The sequence below is a fragment of the Plectropomus leopardus genome, chromosome 18 (assembly GCF_026936395.1).
Source record: "Plectropomus leopardus strain MGB_pleo_1.0 chromosome 18, ASM2693639v1, whole genome shotgun sequence".
Classification (NCBI taxonomy): Eukaryota; Metazoa; Chordata; class Actinopteri; order Perciformes; family Serranidae; genus Plectropomus; species Plectropomus leopardus.
In genome coordinates, this window is record NC_142193.1 from 595,409 (window position 1) to 622,585 (window position 27,177).

At 40.2% G+C, this 27,177-nt stretch overlaps 1 protein-coding gene across 2 annotated transcripts in view; it reads left to right on the forward strand.

The window, feature by feature from the left end:
- The first annotated feature begins 2,434 nt into the window (after nucleotides 1-2,434).
- Nucleotides 2,435-27,177, forward strand: part of rab11fip4a (RAB11 family interacting protein 4 (class II) a) — a 46,724-nt gene continuing 21,981 nt past the window's right edge. Inside the window, exons 1-6 of one of the 2 annotated variants that reach the window (XM_088091098.1) lie at nucleotides 2,435-2,762; nucleotides 7,933-8,020; nucleotides 8,104-8,192; nucleotides 16,700-16,857; nucleotides 17,063-17,221; nucleotides 20,796-20,930. In XM_088091098.1, the coding sequence (XP_087947224.1) occupies nucleotides 2,610-2,762; nucleotides 7,933-8,020; nucleotides 8,104-8,192; nucleotides 16,700-16,857; nucleotides 17,063-17,221; nucleotides 20,796-20,930 (782 nt within the window). In that variant the 5' untranslated portion in view covers nucleotides 2,435-2,609. The remainder of the gene's footprint in view (nucleotides 2,763-7,932; nucleotides 8,021-8,103; nucleotides 8,193-16,699; nucleotides 16,858-17,062; nucleotides 17,222-20,795; nucleotides 20,931-27,177) is intronic. The other variant, XM_042505509.2, reaches the window with a different exon arrangement.

Here is a 27,177-nt window from a genome sequence, read left to right on the forward strand (position 1 = left end):
GATATGGCTCTGTTATGTAATATTAATTTATTATATTTCTTTATTTTTTTTTATTTAAAGGTCTTTCTGGAGCTGCTTCACCACCACAGTCATTCTATTTGTTGTAGATGCAAGTATCATCTCCTTTACGCATTGCCTCTTTGGAGAATATCTAAAATCAACAGCACTTTCAAAAATGAACTGTTCATTCTAAAACTTATATCACCATACTGGATAGTATGCCAGAAAAAAGATTTAGTATGTCCTAATACAAAGTATGTCAAATGCAGTATGCCAAAAATACCAGGATGTTGTACTCTGTCTGGTCACACTTTGCAAGCCACCTTACTTTTCGGGCTATTCTTTCCCACTATCCCAGGAGATTTGTCTCACTGACTGAACAAACAGATGACAGCTTGACAGCTTATTGACAGTTCATGACGGCTGACAGAAGCCACAATGATAGATGTAAGCACACTCAAGTAACTGGTGACCGATCATATAGATATCAATAGGAATTGGAATTGCTCACATGAACAAAATAATCAGAAAGATAACCAGCAACAAAAGGACAACTATGAGAATAACACAGAGGCACAGAAGATCTATTCAATCAGCACAGTTTCAAGGTGGTCAACCAAGATAAATGTCACCAATTTCAGTGACTGACCAAATGTGTCCCCTTCTTTTCCTGAGTTATGGCATTGAATAATTGCCAAAATGTGTTTTGCAGAACATTATGATGTCACAGTGAAGTTGACCTTTGGGTTGTAAAATGTCATCACTTTATCATTTTATTCTATTAGATATTTGACCAAATGAAATCAGTTTATTGTTGAGACCAAGTGGACGTTTGTTCCAAATTTAAGGAAATTCCCCTACTCCCTATTCTTGAGAATGCTTGTTCTAAATAAATGTTTTGTTCCTTACAATCAATGTACTTCAAATTTAAGCCAGTCTGCAGCCAGATTCAGCAATTGCTTTAACCCAATGCAACACTGCAAATACACTTAGGATGAACTTTTAATCTTTTTTAACAGTTGCCCTCATTTTTCTTATAAAAACAAGAAGCTATAATCAAACTCATTCTCGTGGGTTCATGATCAAACTCGATCCCGCAAACAACAGTGCTAAACATTAGAACACAAATGGAGAGAACCAAATCTGCTGCCATTCACAGTACTTTAAAAATAAAAACTACCAGACAGCAATAAATGAGGGAAGATCAATACATTTCTCAGATATAATCTCCAAAAACAATCAGAACCCCAAAGTTCTTTTAAATGTTGTTCATAATGACTAATAATTATTATTACTACGAGATATACCCATTGACAATAATATCCTGTCTCTCACCTAGTTTCAGACCACCAACATCTCAGTACTGTGTGAATTATCGTCTTAAATAAAATCCTCTGCTTGTGTTTTAGACAGTGTCCCCACTATGTTTTTAAATTGGGTATTCTCCACTGTTGGTCCGTTTATTTTATCAATTGTTCGCTGACTTCTGGCATCTTTATAAATAGTTTTTAGCATTACATTATTCAACCATGAACGAAAAACACCAAAGTGGATTCTCGTTTACTCTGTAATTACAGACCAATTTCTAAACTATTGTTTTAATCCAAGGCGCTGGAGAAGGTAATTTCAACCCAATTAATTTCTTTTTATAAATGACAATAATTTTAGCAGGTTTTTTGTCAGGTTTTAGACCCTGCCAAAGCACATGGACAGCCTTTGTGAAGGTTTACATCAAGTTACTTTTAACAGCAGACAGGAGTTACTGCTCAGTCTTGATGTTTTAAGATTTGAGGGCTGCCCTTAATACATTCAATCAGCCTGTTTTCCTTTACTGTCTAGACACCTGGGTTGGTTTAAAGGGAACAACTAGCAGGTGCTGCATTCTTACTCCTCTAATAGAAACCACAAGTGAATGTGCCTTTGCTGTCAGAGCCCCCAAACTGGGAAATACACTTCTAATTGAGATCAGACATGCTTCATCTTAAGCATAATGAAAATCCCCTCTCAAAACATCCTTTTATTGGAAAGCATTTATGAATATTTGATATGTTGCTAGGTTTTATCATCTCTCTATTGTTTCATTGCTGTTTTGATTTCATCTGCAGGGCTTTTCTCTCTCTCTCTCTCTCTCTCTCTCTCTCTCGATATATATATATATATATATATATATATATATATATATATATATATATATATATATAATTGGTGTACTTTCACAGTTTCCTGACAGAACATCTGGGGTCATAGATGCAGCAGCTCAGTGTGATAACACACCATTACAGCCGCATGGGAGTAGCAGACTATTCTTTCAAAGCGGAAGCAGGTTTTTTTCCCCTTAATCAACCAAGACATCCCTTTCTAAAGAAAGGAAAAAAACAACTGGATTATAATTAGCAGCCAGTTTGTGACGCAGTGCCTCGTGTCGTAGTCGTAAATCATCGGCCTTTTCCGTGACTTCTCGCGCCTCTTGAACAGGCGTTGCTGCGTATGTGACAGCAGACAGCGGCAGACAGCGGCAGTCGGTCCGGAGGACGAGATGATGATGGCGAACATCAAAGCGAATTTATAACAGGAAAAATTCATTTTTCGCCGACGAAGCCGGCTCAACGATGGAAGGACATATTTTTCCCGACCAGGAGCAGCTCCTTCTGTTCCTGAGGAGGCTTAAGGAGGTTTTCGACGTGTGTGACGAGGATGCTGACGGCTTCATCCGGGTGGAGCACTTGGTAGACCTCGGTCTGCAGTTCGGTCAAGGAGACAAGGTGAGCGGCTAGGGAAGAGCAGGGACAGACAGACGGATAGCGGTGTGTGTATATATAGCTGTGCACGGTTCATTAAAAGGCCTAACAAGGTGCTGCTGGTGCACCTGCTGATCTCCTGGCAACAACACACAAGCTGCCCTCATTTTTACATTTCACAGGTGTGCTAACGTCAGAGCGGCTGCTAGCTCTCAGTGACTCAGTACCAGCGTCAAGCTAACTGGTGGCACAACTGCTGCTCTGGTGTGTATGACAGGTGACAGACCTGGGATGTCTTCACTCTGTTTGTCTTTCTCCATATGTACCAGAAGCACATTAATAACCATTATTATTATTGTTGTTGTTGTTGTTGTTGTTGTTGTTGTTATTTGTATTAGTATTGATGTTACTGTGAATAAATAAATAAATAAATGAATAAATAAACAGCAGGAAGCACTGAGAAGGTCGGTAAGAGCTTCCACGGTCAGGACACAAAGATCCTAAATGAAGACAGTAAGACCCCCAATTCATAGCCTACACATACAGCCTATACATTATTATACAACAGGTTGTTCTGACCAAGCAATCTGATGGGGCAACAAAAAATTTAGAATGTGCTCAGATCAGGATGACAGCACACCTTACTCATCACTGAAGATATTACTAAGTAGTAAGTTCAGAGTTCAGAGTAAGTTCACAGTGTAGGTGAGTTACATGATGTCAAAAAGTTCAAAGCGGACATTAGTGAAGTACAGCTGTTACGATGAAGGGGTCGGGGGTCGGTAACTTTGGGCACATGTGCCACCCTTGGCACATTGTAGCTTAACCGATGACACTGGGTATGCAAATGAGCTTTTTAAAATGTTTAAGTTCAGGGTTTCCCACACATTCATTTATTTGAGGCGGCCTGCCAAGATAATATCTGCAGACATGTATTGATTTTCTATTTTTGGAGCTGGATGGTTCATTTGGAGCATTGTTGGAATATATTAAGCCTACATATTTGGTTATTCATTTTATGCATACTCAAGGCACAGATGGAGCAGCAGATCGCCAGGCGCTGTGATAGAGAAACTTAATTGTTAATTGTGCTGGGTCCACAAGTTTGTGCTCATCAGACTCTACAGCAGCTGCTACTCTTATCCATCAATGTAATCAGATCAGCTCTGAGCAGATGCAGTTATTCTCAAACTCCTCAAACTGCTGCCAAGGAGAAAACACTCATGCTGTGTTCACAGACCCACAAAAACTTCCAAATTTAGAGAAGGGACACAGAATGCCACAAGGGAGACACACACACACGCACAAACGTACTTGATTAGAGCATGGATGTGAATGACATCCAACGTTTGATGCCCATAACAAAATGCTGTGATTTGACTGTGAGGGAGAAGCTGCCTCAAACAATAAAAGGTGAGGACCTAGCCAAGCAGCATGAAGAGAGAGCATGAAGTAACATTATATTGATAATGCACACTGATAAATGAGAAAAGTTCAAATTGGCACTTCATATCAAAAAGGTTGCTGACCACTGGTGTCATCTAGACACAAAACAAAACAAAAACAAAAATAACAGTAACCAGCATAAACCATCATGTTCTGAACAGACACATTTTAAACACTGACAAAAAGTGATGGAAAACAGCAATTGATTTATTGTAGGAAGTATGTCTGACTCTGCCACGGTAGGTGGAGATATGCCCCCTTTCAGCTAGTTGCCATTGAACCTTCTTCAGGCAGATCTATTATGTCACATACCAAACAAGTTACTAGGCGGCAAACGCATTGCATGTTTAACGGTGACATCATGAACAACTTTAAGCGCTCTACATTTTGTATGTACTCTATGCTTGTTTTGTTTTCTTCCATTCTTCTTTTTTCCTGGCTTTCTTCTACATATTTATGCTGTTGGATTTCCTGGTCAAAGTCCAACCCGGGGACTATGAAGCGTGTGCAGAACGTATAGGCAAGTTCAGGTTGGGTTGAGGAGTATACATGAAAGCATAAATTGATGCATTATTTAGACGTGTTCAACTTTAGAAATCTGACTTACGATTTCAGTCAGACTAATGTGTACATGTATTTTGCACGTTATTCTGACTGAAAAGTATTCTTGACAATTTACAATCGGAGAGAACTTTAGTTCAGAACATGACAGGGAAGTATAACTACAATTGAAACTGCCATGTTTATTTGCACAAATGGGCATGGCCCATAACATTTTACTTCACAATTAAGGATCACTGCGACCAATTCTGATTAAACTTACTGGAGACTTGTGTAGGGATGTTCAGAACTGACCTACCAAGTTTCGTTCAATACAATTAATGGTGGACGAGCGCTAGGAATCTGATAGCCCAATTTTGTGATAATGCCAGCATTCTGATGATCAAGTGTGTGATTGATGTTGCCTCTTTAACCAGAATTAAACAAGCTGCAGTTACTTTCCTCAGCTTCTTGTGGTTTTAAACAACCATACAGTCATACATATTGGGATTCATGTTGATAAATTTAAGTGGACAGGGGGGTGAGTAAGAGCAACCGCCTCAAAGGAATAACTGTTTTGTGTAACTTGTGGCCATATTGCTTTTTAAAATTTTAATTCAAACCTTTTAATCAAGTTATATTTTTTACCAGGTTGTCCTGCACGCATGAAACAACAAGGTAAGAACAAATAGGACAGTATAATAATATAATATAATATAAGTAATATAAGGCAATAATAATAAGAAGGAGAAGAAAAGAAATGATCTTAATTTACACAAAGGCAGCAAAAGTTTCACAAAGGCAGCAAAATAAAAGAGACTTAAAGTCTTAAAATCATCACATTTTAAAAGAAATCTGATTACAAAACAAAACAATTACAAAAAACAATTTGGTGTATAAAAATCAATACAATGAAGATGTCCTTGTAGGAGTCCTTTCACAATGGCTAACCCATGTCAGTGCAATTCATAATTAGTCTCTCCGGGATTTCACAGGCTTTTTAGTGATTGCTGCAGCCTGAAATAAAGGTAGAAGAAGGGAGAAGGTAGATTTATTAGTCATTTTTTAAAAAAAGTTTAAAAAGATGAAATTACATTTGTCTGTGATCCTGCTACATCTTTGGAGGTAAAGGATGAGTTGATTAAAATCAGCAGATACTTTGAAAATTCCGTCCGTTTGCTTGGGCATGTTGCTGCTGGTGGCATCATTCAGTTTCTGCAGTGCATTTTTAAAATTTTCATCACAGTCTTGTATCCTTATGGCTCCTAACAAGGTACAAGGTACAAGGTAGATTTATTGTAATTTTTCTTAAACATGGTTTAAGAAGAAATTAAATTAAAGTTTACCCTTAATCCTGCTACATCCTTTATGCATCGAAGGAGTTGCAAAAAGGAGAGCTGAGGAGTCTCACAGCCTGGGGAAAGAAGCTGCTCTGTAGTCCAGTGGTTCTGCAGCAGATACTTCTGTATTTTTTTCCAGATGGTGAACAGACTGTGACTGGGGTGAGGTTGAGGAGCTATTGGCTGCTGCATCTACATACACTACAGTCGTCAACTGATTTCACTGCAGCTTTTCAAAAAATAGTTGCACTAATTTGAGCTGTTTTTGTAATGAAATGGATGGGACAAGTGAAAATTTGAAAAATAGTTGTGATGCTGTTTAACTTTCTGAACTTGGTATTGTGGGTATTCAGTGTTTAATTAGGCTCTATTTGTGATAGTAGGTGGTTGGGAGAGGATGTGTCAGCTGATTGCTGACAATCAGCTGTTGCTGACATTATAAAGCAGTGCTGAAGAACTGTCTCAGTGATGTATTCTCTTCCCGCTCCCTCTGTCTCTCTGCACAGCATGAGCTGACACACCTGCAGTGGTAAACATCGGACACAGAGCTGTTTAACAGTCCCAGCAATGTCACACCAACAGCGAACTGGCTCGACTCTGTCATTAAAGCTGCTGATCAATGTTGGGTTAGCTCTGTGATGCTAACAGTTACTCCTGTCAGTGTGTGTGTGTGAGACTCTGTTGCAGGTGCAGCAGTAGTGCATGCTGTGTGAATCGATACGTGGCTTTCAGCTTTACAATGAAATGAGATTTGACCCATTTTAAGTTGTCAAATTGAAGATAAAGTTGCAATGGTTGACAGAATTGCTAGGTTTACATTAATTGTTGTGATCAAAACATTGCAAAATATAGGAGGAACTGCATAATTATGGAACCCAGTGTTAGTGCAGTTGCATTCTCTTAGCACTGTGTCTTTTCCTAATTTCTGAAGAATTCTACCTCACATCTTTTCTTGACCTCATGATATTTTCCACAGAAGTGAAGGAAAAGTGGTTTGGAAAGGAAATCTTTTTGCCAATTTGAACACAGCTGCTCTCTTTAGTTACACCAGATTATTCGGAGACTGTTATGTAAAACAGGAGCTTGGAAGAAAATAAATAAAACTCAGAGAAGCAATGGGATTGGGTAGTAGAGGAGGCAGGTTAAAACCTGGATGACCTGAGTGACACAGAAAATGATGTCTTGCAGTCAGAGTAGATTTTCATGGTGTCATGGTGATCGAGCCCCTGAACATGTTACTAAAAATAACTCAGTTGTACTAAGTGGTAGCTACTTCTTCATCTCCCTCCTCCCTTCTTGTAGCTCCTCTCATCTCTGTATTCTTTGTCACCATGGCAACGAAAGCTTAATGCAGAGTCTATGAGCTGATTGGTCAGTTATTAAGTAATAAAATAATCTGCTTAGCTGCTAGCAGCAGCCAGTGAAGTGATGCTCACTGCATCAGCCCTGTATTAAAATTTGATTCATTTGGAAACCATGAGACATCCAGAAAAGTTTGTTTCTGTGGTGATTTGTTCACTGCAGTGAATATACAGTATGAAATCACAACATGCAATTGAACATGTTTTGAAAGTCAAGCCTTCTCCAGTGTTCCAGGTAAGCTATTGTGTCTGTGGGTTTTTATTTTAGTAATCCAGCCAAATTGCCACCTCTTTGACCAGAGTCACCACTGAGATCTCCTGTGAACTGGTTGGTGCGTTACCTAAAGAAGGTAATAGCTTAATGACTTTACTAGAAAGGCTGAAAGCCAAATTGTAATCCTGTCTAAACCAATGCCTAATGTCCCTGCTGCTGAGAGTCTTAAGGATAGAGGGTGCAGCATTTTGTCCATACTGTAAAGATCTCTGACGTACTTCTGTTTCTTGCAGGTGAAGAAGTTAATCAGGTACCTGGATCCTAACACTCATGGGAAGATCAACTTCAAAGACTTTTGCCATGGAGTGTTTGCCATCAAAGGTAAGAAATGCACCTGAGATATAAATCACGTACCAAGGAGGTATATCAATGAGTTAACTGAACCCACCCCCCACCCCCCACAGGTTGTGAGGAGATACTGAAGATGGCTGTGGGTCCTCGCACTGTTACCTCCAACCAGCCATCTGTTACTGACAATGGTTACATTTACCAGGTACAGTCTTGCTATCTAAAGCCATGTTCACACTGGACGCCGAAGTGCGCCGATATGTCAGTTGTTGCACAGCTGCCTGTCAGGCACAGTTCTTTTTACCGATCAACAAGCGTTTTGCTGCTCTGCTCTTTTTCTCGCACATACAACTCTGTACATACTGTATCTCTGTGTGCTTGTGTGTGTGTGTGTGTGTGAGTGAATGAATGAATGTCCCTGATATACAGCACAACATACGACCTCGTGTGTGATATTGCTTTCATACAACAGCTCTACGAGCGTCTTTTATTTGTCAGAAGTAACAAGTGACAACAGATTATGACAGCTGTTGCCTAGCAACACAAACATTTTCCTGCGCGCTGCTTGCTAATCTGTGTTAGCTTGGTATTCATGTTCTGCACAGACCAGCTGCATTTATCTCTGTGTTTTCAGTGAGATAAGAGTCTGTTAACAGACAATTTTGCGGCCTGTGAGATTGACGAGTTAGTTTGATCAGACAGTTTGTCACTCCAGCATGTGTCCACTCACTGCCATGATCTCCATCACCTCGAGTCCCGTATCAGACAGCGTGCGTGTGTGCCGGTGTCGCTTAGGCTGTGGATAGTGTCTACAGAAAATTAGCACGCTTAGTGGCACTTACGTGTGCAGTGCGAAGCCAGCAAAATGGTGAATTTTTTACTTTATAACAGTTACATGGAGTGTGCTGTGGTCTGAAGAGTCCACACTATAAATTGTTTTTGGAAATAATGGACATCATGACAAAAGAAAAGGACCATACAGAATGTTACCAGCACAAAGTTCAAAGCCAGCATCTGTGATGTATGTGGGTGTGTTAGTCCCAACCATTAATCCTGAAAGGTACATACAGGTTTTGGAGCAACATAAGCTGCCACCCAGGTGACGTCTTTCCAGGGACGTCCCTGCTTATTCCAGAGGGACAATCAGACACATTCTGCATGTGTTTCAACAGCGGGGCTTTGCAGTAAAAGAGAGCAGCTACTAGACTGACCTGCTGCAATCCAGACCTGTATGTTGGTCAACTTGAGTCATTTATCAGACAAGAATGGGAAAGAATTTCAATTTCAAAACGAAACATTTAGTGTCCTCAGTTTTCAAACGCTGAGTGTTGTTCAAAGAAAAAGTGATGTCAAACAGTGACAAACATGCTCCTGTTCCAGCTGTTTCAAAGTTGTTGCAGGCATCAAATTTAGAGTGAGTGTATTTACAAAAATAAATGAAGTTTATCAGTTTGTATTTTGGGCTATATAATTATCTTTCAAGGGGCCTCTCATGGATGCATGCATGTGTGTTCATGGTCACAGCTGAATTCTAAATTAATTAAAAATTTAAAATTAAAAGTTTACTTTTATTTTTCACTAGGCTGGCCCTTTTTACATTACCTACACAAAATAGTGTGGAAAGAATACACAATAATAATAATAATAACAAATTATCATAACTTATAAAGCATTTTTCAAGATTTGTATTACTAAGTACTCCACAAAGGCAGCAAAATAAATAATATATCAGAATTTAAAGGAAAAACAAGAGATGTTGTTAAGTAGTTTATTTTCGGGACATTGGAGCTTCACCACACACTGGACCCACTACAGTTTGTCTCTTCCTGACAGGCAGACTCCAGGTGGTGAGAGTGGGCAGACACATGTCTTCCACCCTCATTCTAAAAACACCAAAGCACCCCAGGGTTGCGTTCTGAGTCCCCTGCTGTACTCCCTGTACACACACACTGTGTAGCCATTTTAATCTCCAACACTGTCATCACAGCTAACAATGAAAAGGCCTACCTGATAGAAGTAGAGGACCTGACTTCATTGAGAGCCTGACCTGGGCGCTGCATATTGACTCAGTGGTGAGAAAAGAAAGGCAGAGACTGGTTTAACTGAGTAGCTTGAGGAAATTCTGAGTTTCCCCAAAAATGATCAGGAATTTTTACCTCTGCACATTTAGAGCAGTTGTCATCAGTTGCTGTCAGTCACCTCGGGCAAATTTAAGCTATCCCTCCCAAAAAATGGGTAAACAAAGGGTGGACTATGAATAAATAAAAAAAAATCACAGGCTAAAAAACAGCGCTCAGGACTAATGGCCAAAAACTTAAGAAGACTTTAATGACTGTTTGGCAAATGGGCTCTGTGATGGGCTCTCTCGTTTGTCATGTAAAAGGTTTTATCAAAGGTGGTTTCATACTTGTGTTTGATCAGATTTGTGCTCATTTGAAGACAGTCTAATTGCTTTGAAACAGGTCAGTTTCTTTTTTTTATAGTGTAGATTTTACTTTTATTTCCTTGGCAGAAAAAGGGGGAATAAATGACAACAAAAAACAAAACAAAACAAAACCAAAAAAAAAAGAAAGAAAGAAAACAATCTAAAAACATCAGTATTGGCTATCAGCCAAATTGTTATTTTTAGTACCGGTATGGGCCAGAGTTTCAACCACCAGCAAGATGCTGTAGGTTTTCTTTGTCCATATTCAGCTGCTGGTTTGGGTATGGATGTTAGCCAGACATCTTATTGATCAGGAAAATGATAAACGCAAAGCACTGCATACTTGATTGTAGCTGATGTTGTTGCGGAGCTCTCTGCAATGAAGCATTGTTTAAAGAAAAACATTGCTTTGCTGTTTGTAGTTTGTGGATAGCTCTGCTACAAAATGTCTTGTCTTCAAAAACAGAGTGAGCACTATTTAGATGATCTATAGCGCATGGTCTAAAGCGCATGGCGCAAATGCGTTTAGGGCGTGCCAAAGTCCATTTTGCTAGTTAAACGACGGATAATCTGGGCACCAGGTGTGGCGCATGCCACCGAGGGGTTGTATTTAGACTCTGAATTAGTCATGGGTGTGTTTTAGGCAAAACATGAATGAACCAATCTGTGCAATTGCGATCTAAGTAACGGATTTGGCAAATTACAGATGTGAGTGGTGTTCTGCTGAAGAAAATGATCTGCTTGTGCGCAAGTTGAAGGTGCGTGAGCAGATAATTTTTGAAGCAGCAGATATCCACCAAAAGCAGCAGAGGTAAATCAAGTCAAGTCAAATCAATTTTATTTATAAAGCCCATTATCACAAATCATAATTTGCCTCAGAGGGCTTTAGAGCATCCCTCTGTCCTTAGATCCTCACATTGACAAATAAAAAAAACTTCCCAGGCATGAATCAGTTTTTGAAACTCCAGTATGGCCTTACAATGCAGAAAAGTCAACAGTGATGTGAGGAGGATGTGATGTCATAGGCTACAAAAGCAGGATCACCCCCATCATATGTGAGGCCACGGTGCCGGATGAACCGAACACATTTTATGCTCACTTTGACCTCCTCAATAAGGACTCAGCTGTGAAGTCTACTCCGCCTCCAGAGAACACTACTCTCAGTGACCACAGCTGATGTGAGAAAACTCCTGCTGAAAATGAATGTAAACAAGTCTGCCGGCCCCGGAACATTCCTGGTCGTGAACTAAAAACTTGTGCTGATCAGCTTTTTAATGTTATAACTGACATTTTTTAACATCTCACTCTAACAAGAGACTGTTCCCTCCTGCCTCAAGACAGCCATAATCGTTCCTGTACCTAAGAAGTCTGTTGTGTCTAGTCTTAATGACTACCGCCCTGTGGCTCTTAACCCCATCCTGATGAGGTCCTTTGAAAAAACTGGTTCTCCAGCACATCAAGACAACATCCCTGCCAGCCTGGACCCTCACCAGTATGCTTTCAGAACCAACAGCTCTACACAGGATGCCATATCTACTACTCTTTACTCAGTCTTCACTCACTTGGAGAATAACAACAGCTGCATCAGGATGCTGTTTATTGACTTCAGCTCAGCAATCAACACAATCTCGCCCCTTAAAGCTGATTGGAAAACTTGTACTGGAAAACACTCTGGGCATTAGTACAACACTCTGCAACTGGATACTGGACTTCCTCACATGCAGACCCCAGAGAGTTTGGATTGGCAGTCACACCTCCTCTACATTAGTGTTCAACACCGGAGCCCCTCAGGGCTGTGTGCTAAGCCCGCTCCTGTTCACACTGTATACCCATGACTCTATTGTGAAGTATGTGGGCGACACCACCATCATTGGCTGTATTACAAACAAAGATGAGAGTTCATACCGGGAGGAAATCAACAATCTTGCAGAGTGGTACACAGAGAACAACCTACTGCTCAACATCAGTAAAACCAAGGAGCAGATTGTTGACACACACCCCTGTCTACATCAGTGGAGCTGAGGTGGAGCAGGTGAACACTATAGGTTCCTTGGAATTACTGTCACTGAGAACCTATCTTGGTCATCACACGTCACCACCCAGGTTAAAAAAGCACAGAAAAGTCTCTACTTTCTACAGAAACTTAGGAAGGCTAAATTCCAGAGCAAGAACCTGGTTAACTTCTACAGAGGAGCAGTAGAAAGCATACTGACTGGAAGCACCACGAACTGGCATGGTTCGTGCACAGCCCAGGACAGGAAGGCTTTACAGCAGGTGATAAAGCTGCCCAGAACATCACTGCTTCCCAACTACAGAGCATCAGTGACCTTGGTGAAGTTGGGTGTTTGCACAGAGCCCAAAGGATACTGACAGGCAGCAGCCACCCCAGCCTGTTCACCCTGCTGCCATCTGAAAAAAGATACAGATACATCTGCTGCCAAACCACCAGACTATGGAGCAGCTTCTTTCCCCAGGCTGTGAGACTCCTCAACTCCTCCTTTGACACCAAAAAGATGTAGTAGGATTTAGGGTCATTAATTTCATTTCTTCTTAAACCACATTTAAGAAAAATGACAATAAATCTACCTTGTAAACAAAGCTTGTCACTCAGCGTAAAAATAAGCAGAAACAGGAGGAGCCAGCTGATCTCTCAGTGCGCGTGTTGCTGCTGGCATATTTTGGTCAACTGGCATCGGCACACGCAGTTCAGCCTCACGTCTTCCTACGTCCCGTAATGTGCCCTTATTTATGTCCAAGAGTCATCCCTGATGCATATTATTGTTGTGCAACACACAGCTTGCCACAAGGAATGCTCCGACTTTGATGGCTGTTTTGTAATGTTCCACCTGACTTATCCAAACATCTGAACCGCATGCAGGCACATCTTGCTATCTGAATAATCCGCCCTTTAAATAGCAGAAAAAACTGCTTCATTTGGTCAATGGCACATTCGCTTTCTGTTGCCTAAAAATAGGAATCCGCCAATAGTGTGCCTTACCGCACCTTACTTTAAGACCCACAGGGGTACGCACAGATGGGTGCAGGTACATTTCTTAAGGATGTGGACACCAGGTGTGAAAATAATAACTGCACCGGTCTGACATTAGCAATGACACTTGTGCTGCCCTGTGCGCCGCCTTGCGCCGAGCATAAGATAGATCCCACAAAAGGAGCATTCATTCGCTCAAGAGCAAGATGGATTGAAGAGGGCGAAAAGAATTCATCATATTTTTTCAATTTAGAAAAAAATAGACAGACCAAAAATGCAATAAATAAACTATATATTAATGACTCTTTGAGTGTAGATCAAGATGCGATTAACAATCACATATTCACATTTTATAAATATCTTTATAGCTCTAAACCCTTTAATCAAGAAACTGATCTTTTCCTGGATTTGGTTAATAACTGGGCCCCCAAAATAGATGAGGATTTCAAAACCCTGACAGAAGCTGAAATTTCTATAACAGAGCTGACCACTGCCATTTCTCAGATGCCCAGTGGAAAGTCACCAGGTCCAGACGGCCTCACAACAGAGTTTTTTAAACATTTCTGGACTGACATTCAGGGTCTGATTCACGATGCCTTTAAAGAATGCTTAGATAAGTCTAGTCTGTCACCTACATTGAAACAAGGCGTTATCACGCTTATACCAAAACCGAACAGAGACAAACTGTCTTTGGATAATTGGAGGCCTATTACACTCCTCTGTGTAGACTACAAGCTTTTAGCTCACGTCTATGCTAATAGACTCAAAACAGGACTTACTAAGATAATTGACGAAACACAATCCGCATTTATTAAAGGGAGGCATATTCATAACCATACCCGACTAATCTTAGATATGCTTGACTATAACTCACTGATCCCAGACGATAGCCTCATTTTATTTTTAGACTTCTTCAAAGCCTTTGATAAGATAGAACACCCCTTTCTATTTAAAACCTTAGAAGTATTTGGTTTTGGCTCAACCTTCTGTAATGTTATTCGTATGCTTTATAATGATATAAACAGTTGTGTATCTCTCAGCCATGGCTTCACAGCAAGGTTCCCAGTCAAAAGAGGTATTCGGCAGGGGTGCCCAATCAGCCCCCTGTTATTTATTTTAGCTGCAGAGCTGATGGCAATATATCTTAAAAATTCCCCTGAAATTAAAGGTATCGAAATACTAGGGAAAGAATTCATAATAAGCCAGTTTGCGGATGACACGGCACTTTTCTTAAGAAATAATATTATGGTCTCAAAAGTGATTGATAAAATAGGTTTTTTCTCGAAAGCTTCCAGTTTGACTTTAAATCTTCAAAAATGTGAACTCCTGGCTGTTCATGGCAGCAATCTAAATAGCATAGCCAATATCCCAATTAAAAACGAGATCAAATACCTTGGCCTAGTAATTACTAAAAATGTGCATGATAGAGAAGATTTGAATATCACTCCCAGAGTGAAAACGGTACAAAAGGTGTTAAATCATTGGCTTACACGGGACTTATCTATACTGGGTAGGATCCTCCTGTCCAAAACAGATGGTCTTTCAAGACTTATCTACGCTTGCCATTCCCTGCACACTTCTCCAAAAATGATTAAATATGCTAACTCTGTTATATTCAAGTTTATATGGAAGAACAAGACTCATTATCTCCGTAAATCACAACTGGTTAGAGACCATACTAATGGGGGCTTGAAAGCCATGGAATTTGAATCTGTAATTGCATCCTTTAGAATCAAATGGTTGAAAGATTGTATGTCTCAATCCCATTCTATATGGTACCACATTCCTAACAAAATTTTTAATAAGGTTGGAGGGATTGATTTCTTGCTGAAATGTGATTTTGATGTGTCAAAAATTCCTGTAAAACTATCAAATTTCCACAAACAAGCACTACAGTTTGGAAAGATGATGTTTACCCATAATTTTTCACCACACAACTCTTTGCTGTGGAATAACAGGGCCATTACCATTAACAAAAAATCCATATTTAAATCTGATTGGTTTAATAGTGGGTTAATGTTTGTATGTGATCTACTGAAATCAAACGGACATCTATACTCCTATGAGGACTTCACCACAAAATATAATATTGTTATTCCAAGAAGAGAATATGAAAAAATTTGCAAAGCAATTCCTACTCCTTTAATTCAACTGATACACAATAGTATGCAGTTTTCTTCAGTTACACCCTTTCTGCCCACTCTAAAGATTGGAAATGTCAATTTGTTGGATGGAAAATGTAACAGTAAATTGATAAGTCTGATTTTTAAACAAACAATTTTTGGTGACTTTAATTCATCCTCAATTCAAGACAATATAGAGATCTCCTTAAAGAGACAGGCCCTCTCCTTCTATATATCTTGCCCTGTTGCTCCCAAAGTAAAGGAAACTCACTTTAAAATAGTGTCAAGGATATACCCTGCCGGTGATTTTCTGCACAGAAGATTTAAAATTGCTGTTGATCCATGTGTCTTTTGCTCTTCTAAGGCTGAAACTATTGTTCATCTATTTTTTGAATGTCCCCGTGTCACTATGTTCTGGTCCGAAGTCCGTAATTGGTTATCCTTGAAAATAGACAACATACCCCCATTTACTTACAACGATATTATTTATTTTATGGATAATCTGGACGTGAACATTTCTGACATTGTTAATCCTGTGATTATTATGGGTAAATATCATATTCATACTTGTAAATGGAATGGAAGCCTTCCCTCTCTCACAGTGTTCTTATGTAACTTTGCCAATTACTTTAAGTCTCTAAAAGTGATGAAAAGAAAGACTCATAAGACTGACAAAATATATACATTTATCTCTCGATCCTTGCTCTTCTAATACCTAATACCTTGCTCCTTTGTGTCTCTTTTTGTTTATTTTACTTTTGCCTTTGTTCTTTTTATTCTTATCTGATTTTCAATATGACTCCTCCTTTGTTTTCATGATTATATTTGGTTGCTAATTTCCACCATTGATTGATTATTTCCTAGCCAAGTTTTGTATAACTATCCCTATCTTGTTATGTAAATTTCTAAATAAAGGAAGAAAAAAAAAAAAAAAAAAAAAGATAGATCCCAGTATCTTACCATTTACAAGTACTAAAGTATGCTGAAATACCACAGAGGGTACCTTCTAGTCCAAGTACGATTAAGTTGTGTTGTTTTTGTATGATGATGCCATACCAATTACACAGAAAATCACTGACAGTGGGTAGTGTTTAAATCACATTGTCCCTCTCTCTGGAGTGTAGGCAGTATGTGCACATTTATTGACATGCTAATGTTTCATTTTGTCTGTCTAGAATGGTGAGGCTGAGCTGGTCCCTCCCATTATTGTGTGTACGCGCTCCTACCCAGAGTGCAGTGGGTATGGTAAGGGTTGTAGTGCTGATGGGGAGTGTGACATGGACAGCAGCACTGAAAACGCCAACAGCTCTGACTCTTCAACACAGCAAGACAGGTCAGTGACATCAATACCTGGGCCTTTCTCAGGAACAATTAGTGACTAGTGGGTGAGTGTCAGGAGCTGAGTAGGAGTATGAAGACTGTCACTTTTCCACTGCAAGAGAAGAGGCTTTAAATTTGTTTAGAGTGTATGATTTCATTCTTCTACTTTTTTTTTTTTAATTTACCACCTTTCTGTACTTCCTGTTATGCTACCCTAGCCACCCAATTGGCTCCGCGTCTGCGTCTGTCATCGGGGAGGAGCAGTTTGAGGACTACGGTGAAGGCGAGGATGTGGATTTTACTCCCAGCAGTCCTTGCCCTGAAGATGACACCCGAACAAACGGCTTCTCAGACTTAGGATCGTCCCTCCCCTCCAGGTTGGTGCTCAAGCTAGAGGCACATACCCTGAATGTCACTGTGTTTTTGTGAAGCCAAAGACAATTTTCCAGATTTTGGACGAATAAAGACCTATCTAATCTAATCTAATCAAATCTAATCTAATCACATATTCTCATATCTGGAAGCATATTTTTTATTACGTAACAGGAGTGCCACTTTTTTTTTCCAAGCAGGCTCTTTTCTTGGCAGACACATTATGACTTACCCTGTTTCAAACTTGATTCTGACTCAAAGCATGTTTCAATATTCAGTATTTTTAACCTGGAATTTTTTTTTATGTTGAAAAGCCAGACGTTAGCAGGTGTTAGCAGATTTTTGGGGCAGTGGGAATAAGGCACTCATGGCAGTTTGAACTTGGTAAATCAAACTCCAAACAAGGGATTGTAGTAAGCTAAATGAGCGCGTGAATGTTGCCCTGTCTGCTGCCATAGAGTGCTCAAGTGCTCCAAAGTAGGTATGACAACACACTTTCTAAAATGATACACTGCTTTGACACAGTATCTCTTAAGCCTTTTTCTGGACATTACAGGGAAACAAACTAACCCATCAGTAACAAAGGGGAAGAATTGCACTTGTCAGTTACTTTCCAATACCAGTGCAGGATGTCTTTATTGACCAGGGCAACAGGGTTATCAGGTTTTGATCTACCAGACTTAAGAGTGGAAAAGATGGAACAGATGGGAAGGAGCCTGAGTAACAAGTCTTTGGGAGCGCAACACCCGAGAAGCTCCCAACCCTTGAACCCTACACAAGGTTTGTTCCCAAAGATAGTCGGCACAAATTCATCTCCTAAGACAGAAGCCTCATCCATCTTTGCAACTCTCTGCTCATTGAGATAGGTGGCAACAACTTCAGGTACACAGCACTCAAATTGTTCAAGCAGACTCAGGTGTCAGTTGTTCATTGGATTCTGCTCTCGGAGATGTGCACTACCTATCAAATAGTGACTCACTGGCAGACTCAACATAAGTTTGCTTATCAACCTTACTGCTATCTCTAAAACTCTGGCTGTATGCCTCTGGAACTAGTTCACGGGACCACATGATAGTGCTCTCAGCCATTCGTAGTTCCAACTCTGCTCTGAAGTCAGGAAGATATAGGCTTTCTGAGTCCTTCTAATGAACACACTGCTACACAAGTGTCCCCACAGCACTAGGCCAGCCTGATGTGATGGCTACAAGCTTAAAATGAGGGAAATATTTTCAACATATTTCTCAACAAAATAACCATTTTAATGCGCCTGCCATCAAAACCTATATGAGAAGAGAGAGAGTGAGCACAACCAGACATCTGAGCAATTTCCAGCTCTTGAGTGCATTGTCATGCTTGAACAACATCTCCTTGTATTCAAGTAGCGATTGAATGAGCAAGCAGGCAGGCAGCAAGCGTTTTTTTCTTGAATGCCAAGTCCCTGAATTTAGTTCCACTGTGGCATCGGGGGTGGTGGGGGTGGGGGGGGCTCTTTCTTAGCCATAAGAACTCTACTCTTAACTATGAATATTACTATTACTATAACTAGACTGTTGACTGATTGGAGCCGGTTCTGTGTTGTGTGAGCAAGCCCCCAGCAGCTCACCTTGATTTGGGCCCTTTCCTTCAGCAGAGAGCAGGTGAGCTATTAGCCTAGAACAAAAACCAAAAGCCCAGAAAAGCATACCTGCACCAGAAACTGTAGTCTCCACCCAGGTTTACTCCAAATCAAGAAAGGCAAAATAATAAATTAGTGGGCTGAAAAACTGAGGTAGTTTAGCTGGTCCACCCTTTGATTATCTAAACAGAATGAACTCCTAACCACTCAAAAGACAGATTGCTCTCATACCAGGCCAAAAGCAGTTGAGGAGAGTACTCCGGCACACAAACACCATTTTAGTCAAATTTTCAAAACCATCATGGATGAGCCCCCAAAATGTTATGACCCTGGATTAAGGGGATACTTCAATTTTTTGAAGTAAGATACTTATTATATTGTCAATGTAATGCATATAGTAGATGGCAGTCTGTGTGCTTCCCCTTTGCCGAAACAGATGGGACAACCACCCCACAAACTCAATTATGCATTGCTGTGGACGGGGGTTGACAGCAAAACTTAAAAAAAGGCCTGCCAAAAAAAAAGTGTATCAGAAATATTGCTGTTACAGCAAAAAAGGAACTAGCCAAATATTGCCATGAGCTGACAAAAAAATAGTAAGGTTCAATGACACCAAATAGCAGAGTTATGTGATCATTTGGCTAGCTAGCAATGAAGTTGCTCAGTTGTTATGCCAGGTTCAGACCAAGTCTGTGCAAGATGTTATGACTCCATAATTCACTACCTATCATTAAAACAGATCAAACCTGATGATTTATTTTCTGTTAGCTGGACACAAACTAACAGCCTCTCAACTTCATACATTTAGAGTATTTGCAAGTCACAGTAGTGGTTCATGGTTGTAAAATGTGACCATAAATAGTCACAGTCTGGAGCCCTGCAAAAGCACTGCTTTGTATGTGTCTGCCTGTGGGAGGCATAAAGCCTTAGGGGAGAGAGGGAAACACTGAAGCAAGTCTCATGTCGGTGGCTAAAGAAACTAGACAATGTATACTCTATGTTCGTGATAAAGTCTTTTCATACATCAATGTGGAACAAGCCAAGATGCAACGAGTATATTTGTATATTCACTCACCCCTAGTTCTGTGTCTGACTTTGGCTCTGAGCAGGCCGGGCGGTGTGTCTTGTGTTGAATTCCCACGTTCAGTATCGCTTTCCAGCTCCCCCTCGGCCACGCGGACTGACGACATAAACAAAATAAACAATATGGCATAATGTGAAATGATAGATGCTTTTTTATTGTCAGACAATGCATTTTATCATAATGCACAGCCCTAATTACAGGCACATATTCCTATGCTTTGTGGAAACAAACCAGTAGCTTCCAACTTCACATTGTCAGTATTAGATTTCTTCTACATTACATTAACTATTGCAATTTTTAAAAGACATTATTAAAGGATTTTTTTTCTTAAATTGATGCATTTTGTGAACATACTCTACAATGTGTGATGTTTTCATATGAAAAAAGTGCAACTTTGGTTACACAAATGAGAAGAATCCACTGATGCCTAATATGTATTAGCTCATGTACCCTAACTTGGCAAGTGAACAAGCTGACTGAGTTGCATATCCACTGCTTGGATCGGTTATCTAAAAAAAGTTGCCAAATGTGGGGTCAAGGACACAATTTTATTAATAAATATGTTTTTGCAACTGTATTTCTTAGTGTTCCTGTTAAAGGGTAAAAGTATTTTTAAAATGCTTGCTGTGATAAGGGTCAAAGAAAGCCTCTGTTGAACTGTTTCAATGCCACTGATATATGATCCAGATATTGCAAAATTAACTGCAATTCAAGCTTTTTATAATAAGAAAAGAATAAAACAATCTTTCTGGATCAGTATTAGCATATTTATTGTTGCCACCAACTGTACTTACTCTCGTTTGTTATTTATATCTATTTATAGTTTTAGCAAAGTCCTACATTTTTCATCTTCATATTAATGCATTCTTTGCATTCGCAGTGCTGGGCAGACTCCTCAGAAGATGAGGCAGCTGTATAACAGTGAGCTGCTGGACATATACTGCTCTCAGTGTTGCAAGAAAGTCAATCTGCTCAATGACCTGGAGGCTCGACTTCGAAACCTTAAGGCCAACAGGTAATACACACAACACATGAAGACAGGAGCATAAAAAGGCTGAAAGGACCAAACGGAGGTGTTTGGAAGGGAAGATACCTTCTGTTGCTGCAGCAGTTCAGTCAAAGCAAGTGGCTAATACGCCAGTGGAATTGAAGAAGACATATTTCAGGGGTAGATTTAGTGATTTTGATCTCGCTTTTATTTTTTACTTTTTCTCTAACTGGGAATGTTGATAGTGTCAGTGGAAGAAGCCCTCCAAAAATGTTTTCTAAGTAAAACTATTAACTATTTATTCTAAAACTATTACTACCACACAGTAGGGTTGCTTGATTAATCAAACAAAAATAAATAAATAAAAAATCAGGATCTCAGTTTACACATCTATGCGATCTTATCTCTAAATAACAATGAGTCACTCAGTCCTATTTCCCTGTGAATTTGTACAGTTAAGTCTGTGGTTAAAGTCTGTGGTGTTAAGTCTCTGCAAATTAGAAACCAATATTTCCTGTTTTAGCCGCTTCATAATAAAAGCTATTAAATAACAACAACAAAAAAAACATGCAATGTTTATTGTGAAGAATGTATAGGAAATTAAACTTCCATTGTTTTACAGTTGCTTAAATCTCCTCTAGCTGCTAGGCTAATTTATACAATTTAAAATGCCAAAGGCTTGTGCTAATTACGTTAGCATTTTGTATTTGTGGAGAAAACATGTTCAGCAAAAGACAAGTCTTGAGTCTGTGAATCTTCTGAGTCATAATGAAGCAGATTTGTGTATTTGTGTTTGGAGTTGTTAAGGGATGCATGATAATTTTGGAACGTCATCAGTATCAGCAGATATTAATGATGTTAATTCCACTATAGAAGAGACCTGATGATCACTTACATTAGGTGGGTAAAGTGGATATAGCGATTTGGGTATTGATGACACAGATACACTACCGCACAGGTCACAATGGTGTAGGCCACATAAGCTCTGCATAGGGCCTACGCACAACTATAAATCCTCTTTATCTCAAGACAAGCACATCATATGTGTAATGGTCTTTGTATGCTATTTATATTAACTTTACATTCTATTTTTTATATTCAGCATCATTTAAGTTCATCACTTTAATGTTCAAAACTAAGAGATGAAAAGAGAGGCTTTGCTTTTTGTTACAAAAGACTTCCAGCACTTTGATAGGATTTGTTATGTTAATATGGCCTGTTTAAAGCCCTGTCTGAACAGCAAGCATCACAGATGTGTAGGGAGAAAAATCTTGATTCGCAATTTAGGAAGAGTCGTGCAGTCTAGTTAAAGTCCTGTTTTCAAATGTGTACTTCCGTTGAAATGTGAAAGAGAGGCATTATCTTCACAATGTAACTAAATTTACTGAACGTTTGCTCTTGTTGAAGCTTTCAGCTCTAATATAATGCTGGATAATTAAATAAATAATAATGTATCATGGGCGGCACAGTGGCTTTGTGGCACTGTTGCCTCACAGCAAGAAGGTCCCTGGTTCAATTCCCGGTTGGAACAGGGTTCGGTCCAGGCGGGGGCCCTTCTGTGCAGAGTTTGCATGTTCTCCCCGTGTCTGCGTGGGTTCTCTCCGGGGTCTCCAGCTTCATCCCACAGTCCAAAAACATGCAGCTCAGGTTGATTGGTGACTCTAAATTCCCCTTAGGTGTGATTGTGAGTGTGTACGGTTGTCTGTGTATATGTGTCAGCCCTGCGATGGTCTGGCGAACTGTCCAGTGTGTACCCCGCCTTCCGCCCGATGACAGCTGGGATTGGCTCCAGCCCCCCCGCGACCCTTACGAGGACAAGCGGTTAAAGAAAATGACTGACTGACTGACTAATGTATCATAGTTTAAGTGTTATATTTTATGAGTAAAATCAAAATCTGCAAAATGACCACTAACATGTCTGTCAGGTAAATGTAATGGGCAATAATGTTCTGTTTTGTATAGGCTCCGCCCTCTAAGAGCTGTCGCTTTTGGGTTTATCCCCACGTGCATGCGCAGTCGTGAAGATTTTCTTTCGCGCCATTGTGCCATGCATACGCCTCACTCAGGTCCACAGCTGCAGTATAAGAAAACTGCGTGACCTGATTTCTGCTCCCCACTTTTTCTTTAGCGCTTTCGCAGTGATTCCAAGGAGTGAAGATGAAGAAAGGAGAATGTACCGCTGGAGGGGTTCGCCTCTGTCCATCCTGCCATGCTGGCTACATCACGGACTATGACCTCCACGCTCGCTGTGAAACGTTTCTCAGCCTGCAATATGTTGGTCCAGCCCTCACTCCTCGGGCCTCGTGCCCCTGTTGTGTACTCCTGCCTGAGAAGGAGAAGCACTGGCGAGTTCACCGAGGTCACTGACTCCCTGGAGATGGGAACCAGTGATATTCTAGGCAGCTTTAATCACCTGCTGTAGAGCCTTCCTGTCCTGGGCTGTGCACGAAACATGCCATTTCATGATGTTTCCAGTCAGTATGCTTTCTATTGCTCCTTTGTAGAAGTTAACCAGGATCGTGCTTGACAGGCCCTCCATGGTCCTTTCGAATATTGAGTATCTAGTCACCTTCGAGTATTTGCTGATAAACATGACTCATATCCAAACATTTTTCCCTTTGCAAGTGCTGCAAACAGATCCTCTTCTCGGGGTATTGGATATTGTTCTAGTGAGGACACAGTATTCACAGTGAGCTTGTAATCTCCACATAACGTCCAGTTCACAGGAGCTCTGCAGACATAGGCTTCAGAGTGTTGTTTTACCTGGATGCCCTGATTGTAATGGCGGTGTCCAGAGAGACAGACGCAGCAATCCACATGGTGCAACTTGTGGAACACCAGTCAAGGCTGGGTTTTGCCATAAACTGGCGAAAGAGCTCTCCTTTCCCTCCTAGTCCATAATTGATCTGGGGGTGTGTCTTGATTCATTACACATGCAAGGTATGCTCTCTCCTGTTGCACATCAAGCCTCACAAAGTAGTGATGACTCTGTCTGTGATGCGTCTCTTGGGCATGGTGTTAGCCAGTCATGTAGTGGTCCCCCTGGGGGACGACTACATGACTGGCTGGCGTTCTGTCAGCGGGGGTTCCCCTCAGGAGAGTTACGTCACATGTTTCAGTATACAGAGACACGTCCTCTTTGGGTGGGGAGGAATGTGTCAGTCTCAAGTTGTGGGAGGGAAATGGCTGGAGCCTCCATCTCTCCACATAAACTGCCTAAAGTTGTCCATAGTATTGAAAGTGTTAAAACCCTTCGCTCCGCTACTGAGGGACAAGCATGTAGTCATGAGAACAGACAACAAGACAGCTGCAGCATACATAAATTGCCAGGGCGGTGTTCGCTCAGCTCAGCTGCTAGAAATTTCCAGAAACCTCCTGCTGTGGGCTCACATGAATTTGCACTTCATCAGAGCAGTGTACATCCCAGGCAAAAAGAACCAAACTGCCAATCTGATGTCATGAGGGGGTTCCTCTCTGAACGAGTAGAGGATGAATCCCACATTTACTCACGTGTTGTGAGAAATATTCGGGAGAGTGGAGGGCTCATTATGCACACATACTGATTACTTAAAAGGCTGCCATGTGTCTAGACTTTTGCTCTGTGTACGCAGGCTTCAGGACCACCACAGTGTGTGGTAACCATCCCTATTGCCCTTGCAGCTAATGTACTCTGTGGATGAAGTGCATGCAGGTGCTGTAAATGTCATCTGCAGAGAGTGCCATGGCATAGCCATTTGTAACTTGACCTTTTTGGCGCTTGTGAGCTGGTGTGTTAGTGCTTGTGGAATCTGGTGGTCCAGTGAAGCAATCACCACATCATGCACCGCCCTTATCCCAATAGCAACAGCTCTTAGAGGGCTACGCCTGTACTCATCGAATCTGAGGTTATAATAACATAATCAGCGTTTTTTCTTCTGAAGCAGAAGTAGAAGTACACAGTAAGTCGTGTGTTGTTGAGTTAAATATTTTTAAGTGCTTTGGGTGCAGTCATACTTACTATTTGGGGCCCAGATGTGTTGCTCAGGAACCAAAGAAGTACAGTGTCCACTGTGAAATTGTTTGGATAAATAGTTCTTCAGAAAGCTGCAAGCAGCAAGACCACATGCTGAGCAACTACCCCTGTTTTGAGTGGGCTTTGCAGGGCTCTGCGCATGTTGCCAGTTATGTGAGAGGTCTAGAAATGGTCAGGCCTGTCAGAAGCTGCCCTGCATTTTGCACTACATTATGGCTTCAGCAAGTTCCAGGACACCACAATCAATGTCACTGATGACATCAATGAACTCTCTTGAGTTCTGTATCCTAACAAGCACTAACAAGTACATTCTAGTGACCTTTTTTTACAGCCTGTATCCTAACAAGTACACATTATTGTCCTTTTTCATACCCTGCATGCTACCAGGTACAAATTGCAGTCCTTTCTTCACACCCTAAACCCTAACAATTATATTTAAGTTTCCTTTTTTCATACCCTGTATCATAACAAGTACATATCAGTGTCCTTTTATCACAATATGCATCCTAACAAATATATACGTGTCCTTTTTTTACACCCTGCATCCAACCAAGTACATACTAGTGTCCTTTTTTCACAACCAGCATCTTAACAAAGATATTGCTTTTCAGATCCTGCAACCTAACAAGAACATTCCAGTGTCATTTTTCATACCCTGCAGCCTAAGAAGTACATACTAGTGTATTTTTGTCATTCACCTTAATAAGTACAAACTAGTGTTCTTTTTTCATACCTTGCATCTTAACAAGTACATACTAGTGTCCTTTCCCTTGCAGTACACAGTAGTGTCTTTTTTATACCTTCTATCTTAAGTAAACACTTGTGTTGTTTTTATACCATATACCTTATCAAGTACATACTAGTATCCTTTTTACACCCTGCATTCTAACAAGTATATACGATTTTCCTTTTTCATACCTTGTATCCTAACAAGCACATGCTAGTGTCCTTTTTTTCATCCTTCACCTTAACAAGTACACGAGTATGCTTATATGTACCTTACACATAAATAGGTACACATTATTTTTTATGCTTAGCACCCTGACAGTTACACACTAGTATAATTTTTCATACCCTACATCTAATAAGTACACACCATTTTCCATTCTCAGGAGTAGTTGGAGAAGTTGAATCAAAGCTGGAGTTTACAAAACAAAAGGAAAGCAAAGAAAATCCTTCCTACATTTGGATTAACTTCAAAATTGTTATTAACAAAGAAGATAAGAATCTGGAGTTTGTGATAAGTGTGGCAAAGTTTTCATTTACAACAGGCACAAATCCTTTTTATACACTACATCCTAACAAGTACATGTTTGTATGCCTCCATGTACCCTACAATGTAACAGGTACACAATCCTGTCCTTTTCTTACCCTACACCCTAACAGGTACAGATGTCTCATGCATTGGGTGGCATGGCATTTACAAACTTTATGTACTACTACTGAGCAGCCAATATAGGGGCATTGTTGTATTGGAGGAGGAGTGATGTTATCAGTCCCAAGTGGACACTATTGGAAGTACTATCCATTGGATCTACCTCCCCAGTAGCTTTACTTTGTTCTAAATTACCATATAAACAGCCAATCTCTAGCTTCTCCTCAAATCCAGTGTTATTCATTCTGTTAAAATCTGGAACTAATTTAGATGGTCATTTAATCTAACTAATCTAATCTAACTCTCACATGCTCCACCAGTGACAAAAAATCATGTTTACCCTGTCAGTAATGGATAGATCTTTTGATGTTTGATTGAGAAATGGAATAAAAACACTATCTGATCTATACATCAAAAACATGTTTGCCACTTTTGAACAGTTACCACAGAAATTCAATATTCATAAAACACATTTTTACGGGTATTTACAACTCAGAGGTTTTGTTGTGTCCAATTCAGACTGTTGACCTGTATGCCCTACCACAACTCTGCTGGACTCAGTGTTTAAGTATACAGCAGATATAAGACAGATTATAAGCAAATTTTATATATTGCTCAACTCACATAACTTGCCAGACCTGGACTCTCTCAAACATAAATGGAAACAGACCTGGACAAAATTATAACAGAGGAGATCTGGCAAAAAAATTATACAGAGGATTCACTCTTCACTCATTCACTTTCAGTCTGCCTCCGGCATGCTGTTATTCAGTTAAAAGTTGTATATCGTCTTCTTGGTCCGTCCATTCATCTTCTTGGCAATCCATCTTAGATGCCTTTTCCAGTATTTGTGGGAAAACAATAGACCCTTCTCTATTCTCTATTCT